This window comes from Apteryx mantelli, chromosome 16, assembly GCF_036417845.1.
Source record: "Apteryx mantelli isolate bAptMan1 chromosome 16, bAptMan1.hap1, whole genome shotgun sequence".
NCBI lineage: Eukaryota > Metazoa > Chordata > Aves > Apterygiformes > Apterygidae > Apteryx > Apteryx mantelli.
In genome coordinates this window covers 2840187-2852805 of record NC_089993.1, presented here as the reverse complement: position 1 = coordinate 2852805, position 12619 = coordinate 2840187, and the positions used below count along the sequence as shown (strand labels likewise).

Below are 12619 nucleotides of genomic sequence, written 5' to 3'. Positions count from 1 at the left end.
AATACTAATTACACTAATGACAGTTTAAACTTCCATTATTTTTTTTTAACTCGAAAACAAACGTATTTGAAATTTAGAGACACTAACCATAAAATAAAAGCTAACCTGCTATACAAGAAATACCTGATTGATACTGCCAAGCATAAAATACCTGAAGTATTTTGAGGTTATCTTAAAATGTTACATGTATAGAGTTCCAGTTTCCATCTACGTGCACCCTGCAGAGGAGTTATGTCTTGTTATGTCTTTGGCCGCTAGCTGTGCAAATAAGTCTGTTTCTTTCTGCTTATGCCAAACCTGTCCAACCCCTTCCATTGGAATTTCTCATCATCTGATTTCAGCCTATTTTGACAAGAAAAACTACCTTTTCTCCATAATGCTTTAGAAACCTAACCAGTTCAGCTCTTTCTGACTGTGTCTCTGTAGCCGTTAGTACTTGAGATCTTCTGCAGATCTTGAACTTTGAGATTTCTGCAGAAATGCAAACAGGAGGTTTGAACTAATGTGACACCCACTCAGTAACTGTAGTTTGGACAAAATCCTTGGATCAACTAGTAGACCACTGCTTGATGCAAGTACAGTCTGTTAATTAGCATGGATTTACTTTTTGCTAGCCATCTAATCTCTTAAAAACAGGCATCTAGACACTACTACCCAACAAAGGTTGAATGGAAGTTCTGCTTGCTGAGATAATGAGGTGAAGCTGTCTAAAAGCTTCTGTCTTATTGAAGAATTATGCCTTCTGTCAGTCTGCACAATTACAGTGTTTGCTTGTATCCTCTGCTGTTTTTTGTATGTTTATACTGAAAAAGATAATACCTATTTTAAGAAGAAAAGACTACATTTACCACAGCTAGAAAGATGTATAAAAGCAGTGGGGAAGAATGAATTTTAATTCTTACTTTTTTTGATCTGTATTTAATACATAACATATATTCAAGAAACTTCTGATAGAAGTGGACATAAAAGCAAAATAGTAGATTGTCATCTTTCAAATCTAATGTGGAATGCAGATTGTAGAGGCAGGTAAGGTGTACTTATCAATGAGCATTTCCTGCAGAAGCTTTAGATTTTTTTTAAAGGGTTTTGCCCAAGACCTTAAATTTTGAAAGTTGCTAATGATGAATTTTTGCAGTCAAGAATTCTCAGTCTTAAACTTGGTTGTATTTTTTTATATTGGCATGTACTCTTCAGTATTTGAGAGTGATGGTTTTCTTTAAGTCTAAATGGAAGATGCAAATTCTTCTGTCTTCAAAAAGACATGTAGCCTTTATGATTGGGAAGCAATATAAAAGTGATAACAGAATTTAGTAGTAATAGAACATGAATATGACAAACATAACTTTAGAAAGTTTGCATTATAGTGGTTTGTTTCCAGTCCTGTCTATGCATTAAATATTTATGTGATGTTTTCAGATGAAGACTTCCCTATCAAGGGCATAGCAAGCTCTAGAGCAAGATGGCACAGTGAACAAGAACATACTCTCCAGGAGTCCTGGAACTCCTTGGTAAAGTTTAATTATTCCCATCGTGGCCGAATCTCTAATATGGATTTTCAAGGGGATATCTTCGATGAGTTTCTCCATCAGCAGAAAATCAACCGGCTTGGAGAATATCAGCTAATGAGAAAAGATGGACTACAAACACTACCAAAAAGGCAAGAGGAAGAAAATTGTATGGAGACAGATGATGGAAGTGATTTCAAAATCCCCGTTTTGCCTTACGGGCAGCACTTAGTGATAGACATTCAGACAACGTGGGGAGACAGGCATTATGTTGGTCTTAATGGAATTGAAGTTTTCAGTTCTAAAGGAGAGCCTGTTCAGATTTCAAAAATAACAGCTGAACCACCTGATATAAATATTTTACCAGCTTATGGCAAAGATCCCAGAGTAATAACCAACCTAATTGATGGGGTAAATCGGACGCAGGATGATATGCATCTCTGGCTAGCACCATTTACCCCTGGAAAACGTCACTTTATCTTTATTGACTTTGTGAATCCCTGTCAAGTCGCTATGATTAGGATTTGGAATTATAATAAATCTCGCATACACTCTTTCAGAGGTGTGAAAGACATTGTAATGGGGTTAGACGAACAATGCATCTTTAAAGGAGAAATTGCAAAAGCTTCAGGAACCTTGTCTGGAGGTATGATATCATTCCTCATTTTCTTTGTGGAAACAGCAGCACAATATAAGCAAATACCTTTAGCTTGTTTGTTATCATCTTCCACTTCAAACCAAGCTGGTGCTTGTTACAGTATTTAATCCTTTTAATTTCAAAATGTAATGCAAAATCCACTAATGCATTCTCTAAAGACGTTGTGAAATTAAGTAGCATATAGAGCTAATTTTTATTGTTAACACTGTCTTAGCAACCAGATTGGATTTCTGTAACATATATATAATCTTTATGTAGTTTCTACATTTCATCTTGTATGTTGCTTTCAGCTCCAGAGCACTTTGGGGATACTATATTGTTCACTACTGATGATGATATTCTTGAAGCTATATACTGCTATGATGAGACATATGATGGAGAGATGGAAAGTGCCTGTTCCTTGAGATACGAAGAAGAGCTAAAGAGGCCAACAACTGCTGATGGGGAGGGAGATGAAAGGCCTTTTACACAGGCAGGGTTAAGAACAGCAGATCAAAAGGTAGGATCTCTGTGTTCAGAAATCTCTATAATGCATTTCTGAAACATCATGAAAGTAGGAGGCACTAATTCCCATGATGGAGTAAAGCTGAAACTGATACAGCTGTCTGTCCATTTAGAAGATTTCTTTCACTAAATTAATAATTAAGTGAATATTTTTAAGCTCGAATGGTTCTCCAAGTCTTGTTTTCTCTGGTTAATTAATAAGAGTACATGGAAGACTATACTGAATTTTAAATATATATATACACACATATATTTACACATATATATACGTGTATATATATGTATATACATGTATGTATTTTTTCTTTACATACTTGGACAGAGATAGAGGGGTTTCTTTTTGATTCAGATGCACCTGAAAGTTTATGCCGCTGTCAGTGATTTTACCAAAACTTTTACTTTCTGCCATACAGCAATTCATGTAATGAGTAGCTGTGCTCTCTATCACTCGAGACCAAATATTTTTCCATATTTTCCACAGGGAGGGTATAATCTTGCTTATTCCTTCCCCCACTAGTTAAGTATCTGAGGTAAGAAGGATCAGGCATTATCTTGCTTCTCAACGTCCATTGGGATGTAGTACATTTCTGTTTCCTGCCCACCTCATTTATTTTTTTCTCTTTCCCTTTTTGACTAGCCTTCCCACAGGTCTGTGTCCATTTTGCAGCATAAAAATCCTCCTTACTAACCTCTACAGTAGGTATTTTACTACCTAGAGGAAGGCCGTATTTCTAGCAACCACAGTGTTGCATCATACCAGCTGAGCCAGTCCGGCATCATAGCAAAGATCCTGCAAGACTTTCTGCTCAGGAAAGCTATGGGGCAGTCCTTGGTCCAGTTTCCATCAAAGTTTTTACCTTCTCAGAATCTTACTTCAATGGTGACATCTTTTTCCAGGGGATGCAGTCATACCTGCAAATCTGTGAGGAGACTGAAAGCTGAATCAATACAAATTCTAGGTGGTTCAGCTCAGGAGTTCCCAGCCATATGTAGTTCCTAATGAGCCTTGTGCTGCTATCAAGCTTGCCCGTTCTGCCTTGTCCTCTACTCCTGGTGGCTTATAGGACAAAGAGAAACGTTGTGACATTGAAATTTGATATCACTATTAAGATCGTGAATCAGTAACTCCAACCCTTTGATTTTTCCACTGCTAATTAACACTTTGGCACCAACAATTCTGGTGACACCTTTGCTCACAGTATCCTAGACTGGTCAGACACCCTGTGCAGTTTAGGATTTCATGAACACATATTGAAGTTCACCTGTCTGTTTTTGATCAGTTGTTAGTTGTGAGAATTCACCCGTACTTCATCCATTGCAGAAGCCTGGACCTGGAATGTTCGGTCCTTACTCAGAGACTCTGCCTTTTATTTTGTTGTTCATCTGTGATGCTTTTACTTCTTTCTTAACTCTGAAACGTGCTGTGTCATGAATGGAATAACCAAGTGTTACTGTGATTGAGCCACTGATTTTCCTGTCGTTCTGTATTTGCTAGTACCATCAGGATTTTGTAGTTGGATGCTTATGCCATGAGAATGATATAAATGTACTAGATGGTTTGCCTTCCCCGTTGTCATTCAGACCACTGGTCTTGGGTCTGGGTAAAACAATCTCTGCCTGTTGTTCATTTGCCCTTTCTCCCCATAGCATGCTCACTGGATAAGATAGTGTGTTACTACAGAACTTTTCAAAATTTCTTAAAGAAGCATCTCGCATCCTTCTCAGTATTATCACTGCTCATCTCTCTCTGATCTCCCTTCCCATGACTTCAGTAATCCTTAATGTGTCAACTTTTATACCAGGCCAGACCCATAGCTAATCCACTTCTTACAGCTCTGACTGTGGCCAACTGTGTGCTTAGGGGGAAAGTAAGAATAAGCCAAGCAAAACGTGCAGTGGTGTTTCTCTGGAATACTCTCCCAGCCACTAGGAATTTGTGTCTCAAGACTTTTTGACTTGGCCTTTGTGTTTTAGTATTCTTTGATAGTTTTTTTTTTTTTTGTTAATTGGTCTAAGTTTCCTAACTTAAGTTGCATAGTGTGAAGAAGCACATATTTCTGTTTGTTTTGAATCTAATATCTCTAGGTTCATTTAATAGCCTCCAGGTTTTGTGTTGGAAGGGCCTGAACAATTATTCCCTATTCCCTTCTTCAAGCCACTTGAGGTTTACACACCTCTGTTACAACCTCCTCCAAATCTCTCTTTTTCCAGAAAGATCAATTTTACTTTTTAGTCATTCCTCATATGGAAGGTGCTACGGCCAGCCACATGTAGAGCCATAGTAATACTTTCTGCTCTTTAATAACTCCTGTCCTCTGGGGGTATTCTGTCCTAGCCAAAAGGATCTAAGAACATAAGGAGAACAATGTTCACAAACAGAAGTAGTAACTCTTACTTGGTATAGCTGCAAATGAGACCACTTCTGAAATAAGATGGTAGGTACCAGGGGAATGGAGGGATTTCAGTGGCCAAGAAAGGAAGAAAGAGAAAAGAGGTGATAAACCACCTGTATCAAGCTACCTTATGGCCTGCAAGGGAGGGCATTATACCGTGCTCTGTAAAACCAGTAGCTTTGTTATATCCATGGGTTTTGGTGCTCAGCAGAGTTACAATTTTTCATTCCTAGGCTGGTCTTTGAAAGTTGTTCTTTAATTTCTTATTGAGAAAAAAGGAATGAGAGATCAAAGATGGAGTCACTGTTCTGTTAGAAGGCTACCCTCAACAGCAGTTGGGTTTCTCCATCTTTTGTGTGTTACCTCTGAGTTTATTGCAGTGTATGGTTTTTGTTCAGTTTCACCTACTTAATTATCACAAGGACATTTGTTCTGCTGCAGGAAGTATGTTGCAGCCTGGGAAATAAACATGCAAGATCCAGGGATGTCAGTGGTTCTACTGTAGAGACTTAATATGGTGGTAGAAGAAAAGTGTTAACAAGTTTTATATTCCATAGGCACAACATAGATCCATTTGGTGTACTCTGAATCACAGGGAGTTCACCTCTAATGATGAATGAAACTATAGAGAATGGGTCTAGACTACTAAATTTCTATTTGTTAGGGGTTTTTTTGGCTACTAATGAAGATTGAGCTCATGCTTTTGTAGAGCCACCTGTAATAATGCTGAGATTACATTCTAATCTTCTATTACTTTGTAGCCTTTTACTGTATATGTAAAATGAGAATTGTTGTTTTCCTCATGTGCAGCATTTTTTTTAATCTACAATGAACTTAATTTGCTGTTTTATCACCCTCATTCAGTGAAATGAAGTCCTCAGGCAAACCTTTGCAGTTGACCTTTGTCTTTACTACCCTAATTACCTTGGTATGATCAGCAGATTTTGTCTTCTAGTTATCTCCTTACTGGATCATTGTGTTGAATAGCATAGGCCCCAGACCAGATACCTGTCAAAACCAACAGTTTATTCCTATTTGTTATGCAGTTTAGTCAAGTAAGGAGCTTTTCTCTTATCCCATAGCAGGTTAGCTTGTTTAAGAGCTTTGAGGAAGTTTTTGTCTTTGGAAATGCAGGGATCTTGTCTTGCGTATTTCACGATTTAGATAATTTTACAATATCTTTGAGACATTATTTTAGATCCAGCTCTGTTCAGAAACATAAAATAGACATGAATTAGATATGGAGTGCTGCTGGAGGCAGAAGGCTTTAATTTTTTGTCCCATGCTGTCATCAGTCATTACGGTGGTTACTTCTCAAAGGAATCACCATTTCAATTTGGGCAAAGATGAAGATCATCAGTTTTTTTTCATCCATGAGGGGAAAAAACAGGTTCCTTGGCAGCCTTAATTTTCATAGTTAATTATCAGTTAGTATTGTGAAAAACAAATGCAAGCTCTTGCACAGATTTGTTCAGGGATCAAGGTAAGACTGCCTGGCCTGTAGTTCCCTGGGTCCTCCTTGCCTTTTTTGAAGACTGGAGTGAAATTTGCTTTCTTCCAGTCCTCCAGCACCTCACCTGTTCTCCATGACCTTTCAAAGATGATTGAGAGTGGCCTCGCAATGACATCCACCAGCTCCCTCAGCACTCATGGGTGTGTCCCATCAGGGCCCATGGATTTGTGTTCAGTTTGCTTAAGTATTCCCTAACCTGTTCCTTCTCGACCAAGGGAAAGTTCCTTTCTCCAGAAATTTCTCCCTGGTCTCCAGGACCTGGGTTTCCACAAGGCCAGTCTTACCAGTAAAGACTGAGGCAAAGAAGGCATCGAGTACTTCAGCCCTGCTCCATTCAGCAGAGGGCCCACATTTCCCCTAGTATTAGTTTTGCTACTGATGTAGCCCTTCTTGTCCTTGACATCCCTCACCAGATTAAACTCTGCATGAGCTTTGGCTACCCTAGCCCTGTCCCCACATGTTCAGGCAATGTCTCTCTATTCTTCCCAAGTTACCTGTCCCTGCTTCTACTTTCTGTATACTTCATTTTTATGTCTGAGTTTTGAGAGGAGCCCCTTGTTCATCCATGCAGGCCTCCTACTGCCTTTACTCAACTTCCTGCTCATTGGGGTGGACCATTCTTGAGCTTGGAGGAGGTGATTCTTGAATATGAACCAGCCTTCTTGGACCGTTCTTTCTTCTAGAGCTGTATTCCATGTGATTCTTTTAAGCAGATCCCTGAAGAGGCCCAAGTCTGCTCTCTTAAAGTCCAGGGTTGTGATCCTGCTTTTTGCTCTGCTCCCTCTTCTCAGGATCATGATTTCTGCTGTCTCATGGTCACTGCAGCCAGGAGTTGGCTCCCTGTATGTTAGTGCATCCTCCTACATGCACTAGCAAAAACAAACAAAAACAAACAAATAGCCTTGACTCTCTGTGGATTCACATGGTCTTCTACATTTTGGGGGTATTTTCCATTGTTCCCAGGAGAGCCTTTCTCTGCTGCACTAGTCCTGTTCCGTTATTTAATCTATCAAATTGAAATCATGAATAATCTGGGGCAGGGTGGGGGATTTTTTTCATGTCTAGCCTTCTGTGTATTAATAGCACTTTATAAGCAGTTTATGTCTGCAATGTATATTTATACAAGATATGTATATTCATTGCACCTGTTGGTTTACTTCTTAGGTTCAAGAGCAGGTAATTGTGTCAGACCCTTTCTCTGAATTTACACCCAAGGAACCGGGGATATTTACTGGAAAGTGTAAGTTCTTTGATTCCCCTCACCCACCCTACCCCTGATATGTTATCAAGGACTATCTGATTTGTCAGAGTTCTACACAACTTAGTGACAGGTGTCAGGTGGTAGCTGTGTCCATTACCCAGTAATGGCTTCCCAATCCTATGTTCTATGTGTTCATGTAGACTGATTGAATTTCTCAAGTCAGGTTGACACTAGACACACTCTGGTAAACATAGACCAGAGTGTTACACTAATCAGGTACTCTCAATATTGATGTATCCTATACCAAAACAACTCTCTATGTGCCTTCAAATTACTCTTCATGACTTTCCCCAGTGAAAGCTTCAATCAAGGTCTGGATGGCCCAATACTTTCAGTACCAGTTCTTGGTCCTTTGGCTAGTGCAGGAGAAAATGGGTTCATGGGCCTGGCATAAAGCCTTCAGCAACCTGTGATGTGCCCCCTGAAAATGCACACAAATGCTGTGATTTATTCAGCATATCTATGAACTTGCTAAGATGCCTCTCCCTCCTCCCACTTCTTAAAGTGAATGAAAAAGAAAGTAAGAATATTATTCAGAGCTCAGCAGATCAGTCTTACATACTGACAAGATACTGTTAATCAGCTGATTGGACTATATTGTCTCTACTAGACAAAAAGGTCCTGATTCCTACTGAGTTCTTGCTGAGGAAGAGCTGTATAAGAAGCTAGCTAGAAATAGGGGAAGCTTTCTGTGTCTTATGAAATGCAATAGGAACGTCAATTTAGTTTCTTACACAGGAAAATAATGCCATTAATTGCCTGCAAGACACTTATCTTTGTAAATTACCTTGCACAAAAACAAGAAGCCATCCATTATCTACAGTTTGTCTTTGTGGGAAACCCTTTGACTTCTACTTACCCTGTCCTGCCTGCGTATATTGTTTGTTGTTCTCATTATGCTGGGGGGAAGGGAGGGGACACACAGACTTGAAGTGAGAGTCCTCTTGCTGCTGCTTCTTTTGGAATATGACTGAGAACTGTGGAAGATCTAGGATCAGTACTGCCTCTTTCATCTGGGACTTCTGATGTGGAGATGCTTTTCTAAAAGATCTGAGGTAGCTAAATGATGCTCTTTAATCTCAACAGCTATGGGTGTTAGAGCCACATGAGTGTTGGTGTTCACAGCACCTCCAGAGATTTTATACCACAGGTAAATTGTTTGTGGGTTCACTGAGGATTTGTATCCTTGACCTGTTGTAGGTACTTTTCATCTTGAACCCTACTGCCAGCCGTGATGCCAAGGGGAAATCATGCCTGACCAGCCCGACTTTACCAACAGTTTACCTTGACTTTAGCAAGGCCCTTGACACAATCTCCCATAGTCTCCTTATAGTCGAACTGGTGAAAGGTGGATGGGATAAGCGGATGATAAGGGCCTGAGGTTCTGGTGGACCACAAGTTGAAGAGGAGTCAGCTGTATGGCATTGCAGTAAAGAAGGCTAGTTGCCTCCTGGGCTGTATGAGCAAGAGCATAGCTAACAGGACAAGGGGAGGAATTCTTCTCTTATATTTGGCATTCATGAGTCTCTGTCTGGGATACTGTGTCCAGTTTGGGGCTGCCACAGGACAAGAAAGGCATCGACATACTGGAGTGATTCAGTGGAGGGTCACCAAGATGGTCAGACAGCCGGAGTGCCTTATGTGTGAGAAGTGCTTGAGAGAGTTGGGTTTGCTCATCCTGGAGAAGGAAAGAGGAAGGGGGAGATCTTGCTGTCTACAGCTACCTAAGATGAAGGTGTAGAGAAGATGGAGCCAGACTCCTCTCGGAGGTGCACAGGAACAGGATAAGAGGCAATAGACCCAACAAGGTGGAACACAAGACTTTTCAACTAGATACAAGGAAAAGCTTTTTCACCATGAGGGTTGTCAAACACTGGAAGAGGGGCCCAGAGGGGTTTTGGGATCTCCATCCTTGGAGATGTTATCCTGCACTGGGCAAGCTCCCAAGTGACCTGATCTAATGGAGGCTCTCTGAGCAGGGGATTGGACTAGAGAGCTCCAGAGGGCCCTTCCACCCTACATCATTCTGTGATTCTATGAAGGCTTTGGCATGACAATACGAGCACTAAACCTTGCACAGATAACTGCTGGACCCTGTCTTTTCTCTTAGTCTGTTTGAAAATATACTCTAGTTTCGAATGAGCTCTCTCTTGCATCATTGCAATTTGTATAGTAAGCAAGTTCAGACTTAGCAATGGCCTTGGAAATTGCATCTAATACCAGTATAGCCCTAGCTCCAAGCTTGTCAGCTAAATGAACTATATATTTCTTAGTGTCCTTCTAAATGCTAAAGAGATCTTAAAGCTCAACTGAATTTATGTGTACGTTGACACTTAGTCTTGTGTAAACTGCTACCAGTATTTACAGGTAATTGGCTTGTATGGCTTTAGTAGCTTTAATGCTAGATTTTTTAATTTTATTTATTTTTCTCTTTTCCAGTACATCCTGACTACTGGTGCTTCTTTAGGCATTTTCAGACCTGGTTATTTCTGTTTTTTTGTGATGTATGAAGTGAAAGATATTTTTCATTTACAATGATGGATTTTTATCAAAGCTGATCGGACTGTAATATTGCTTGTCATAGCTATAAATGTTAATTGTATTTTTTTCAGTAAGACGTGAAATAGCTGGACCTGAAGATACACTTGTAGTCTTTTGTCTGCACGATTTTTCTTTCCTATTTATTTTCTGGGAATGCAGGCTAATCATCATCACTGCTTTTCACTAGTGTAAGCAATACTGTCCCATTAAAATGCTTCCATGTGTCCAGTTTTGACATGAGGATAGTAAGTTAAATGCATTACTAACCCACATTTTTTTTGGCTTACCTACAAGTTGGTGTTCTTTAAGAGATCTAGTCATTTAGGATTTACGAGAGGCTAGATTTAGATGAGGCTGTATAGTGACTTAGCTCACAAAAGATAATAATTAAGATATAACAGGTCTTCTCTGTTTCTGCATAATCCTAAAATCTGTCATGTAACTGCTCAAATATATTGTTTAATTACTGTTATTGCACAAACTAAGTAATGAGACATTTGATAATATGCTTGATCCAGAGTTGTATAGTGACAAATGAATAGGATGTTGGTAGCCCACTAAAGGTCTAACAGAGATTTACAGAAGATACTGTGGTATTATATGGAGGAAGACATGTGGACCAGGAAGTATTCAAGTACAAAATATAAAGTTTAAACAAAATACATATATTTTAGTTTAAGTTTATATTTTAGTTTAAGTTTAGTTTAAACAAAATACATATATTGCTAATTGTTGGGGCTTGCATACATGCTTATATGTAGAAAAATTATTTAGCTGGTTAAAAAATGCATGATAGAAAAAGGTAATCAGTTGGACAATATGTGCACTAGTAGGTCAAAGCCTGGGGAGTGGCCGTAGGGTGAGCAGTTCCAAAAGTGCTGCTAGTGGCAGTAGAAACCCCCCCAACAGCAACAACCTTAGGTTCCTCACAAGTTTGGAGTGAGAAGAGAGGAATCATCCTCCTGTGACAGGCCAGGTAAATACTACAGTATTTCACTGTGCTCTGGCGATTCTTTTTGAAGTCAGAGCTGTAGCTGTAATGTGACTTCTAGTGCAAATTAGTTACAAATATGCAAATTAATGCATTTGGTATCTGAAGGGAAGGAAATGGGAAAGACTGTGTGAGGGTAGCATCAACCCTAAGAATAAAACATGATGAGATGTGCTTCCAAAGTCAAGATGGACCTATCAAATGAGAAATTAGAAAGAAAAAAAAAAAGTAAAATGTAGCTTTCAGTCTCTTGACTGCTGGACTTGTCGTACCCTTGTGCTTGGGAAACAGATTCTAGCTAGATTTTGTATATTTATTGTGACAAGACACTTCCCATTGTGCAATTTAGAAGACTTGTGAATTAGGCTCTGTTCTATGACACTCATGGTTTCTTGCTACCTGATCCCCTAACTGCTAGAGTCTGTTCAGTTCTTTCTTGTCATATTGTCACGGAATCATGGAGACGCTGGTGGAAGGGACACTGCAGGTCTCTAGTCTAGCCGTGGGCTCAGAGCAGGGCTGTTGCCAGCACAAGATCAGGGAGGCTGTGGCTTTGTATAGCCATGCCTTGAAAATCCTCAATGATTGAGATCCCCCATCTCTTTGGTGAGCTGCTGTAGAGTTGCACTAACTTCCTGAGGGGGAAAAAAAGGATTTTTTTTTTTTTTCCTAACAACTACCCTGAACATCCCACCCTGCAATTTGTGGCTGTTGCCCTTGTTTACCGCTTGACTCTACCAAGAAAGTTGGGTACCATCATGTTTGTAGCTGCCCTTCAAGTCATTGTTGACTGCTGTTAGATCATTGGAATCATTATGTGATCTTCTCTGGCTTGTTTTCTGTCACAATGTGATGGATGAGAGATGTGGACCCTTGAGGGGAAACAAAGCCAGCAAGCATCTGTCTTTCATGTGCTCCTTCACTCTTGCCCCATATCCTATTTACCATAAATGATGGTCCTCTCCCTGACAGGAAGAGAAACTCCATAGAGAGGATGGAGAATGAGTGCTGCAAGACCTGCCACAGATAGCTCTAAGCACTTGCTGACTGCAGGGGAGTAGAATGCATGCATTGCAAAGATGTTTTTTACAAAACTTCGCTGTACCAGTCTCCTCTGTTGTAGATGTGTAAAGAAGATGGAAGGGCTTGAGGTGCTTTTCCACAAATCTACTTCTGGATAGAAAGAAGTGCCCTGTAGTGAATTTCTGTGCACCAAGAAAATAAACTGAATGCTAGATCCTTTGCCTTTAATA

The 12619-nt window shown here is 39.8% G+C and overlaps 1 protein-coding gene across 4 annotated transcripts in view; it reads left to right on the top strand.

Moving 5' to 3' along the window:
• Window positions 1-12619, top strand: part of KATNIP (katanin interacting protein) — an 83106-nt gene that overhangs the window by 46295 nt on the left and 24192 nt on the right. For all 4 annotated transcript variants that reach the window (XM_013939909.2, XM_067306154.1, XM_067306156.1 and 1 more), the window contains 3 exons: window positions 1417-2151; window positions 2454-2662; window positions 7738-7813. In XM_013939909.2, coding sequence (XP_013795363.2) covers window positions 1417-2151; window positions 2454-2662; window positions 7738-7813 — 1020 coding nt within the window. The remainder of the gene's footprint in view (window positions 1-1416; window positions 2152-2453; window positions 2663-7737; window positions 7814-12619) is intronic.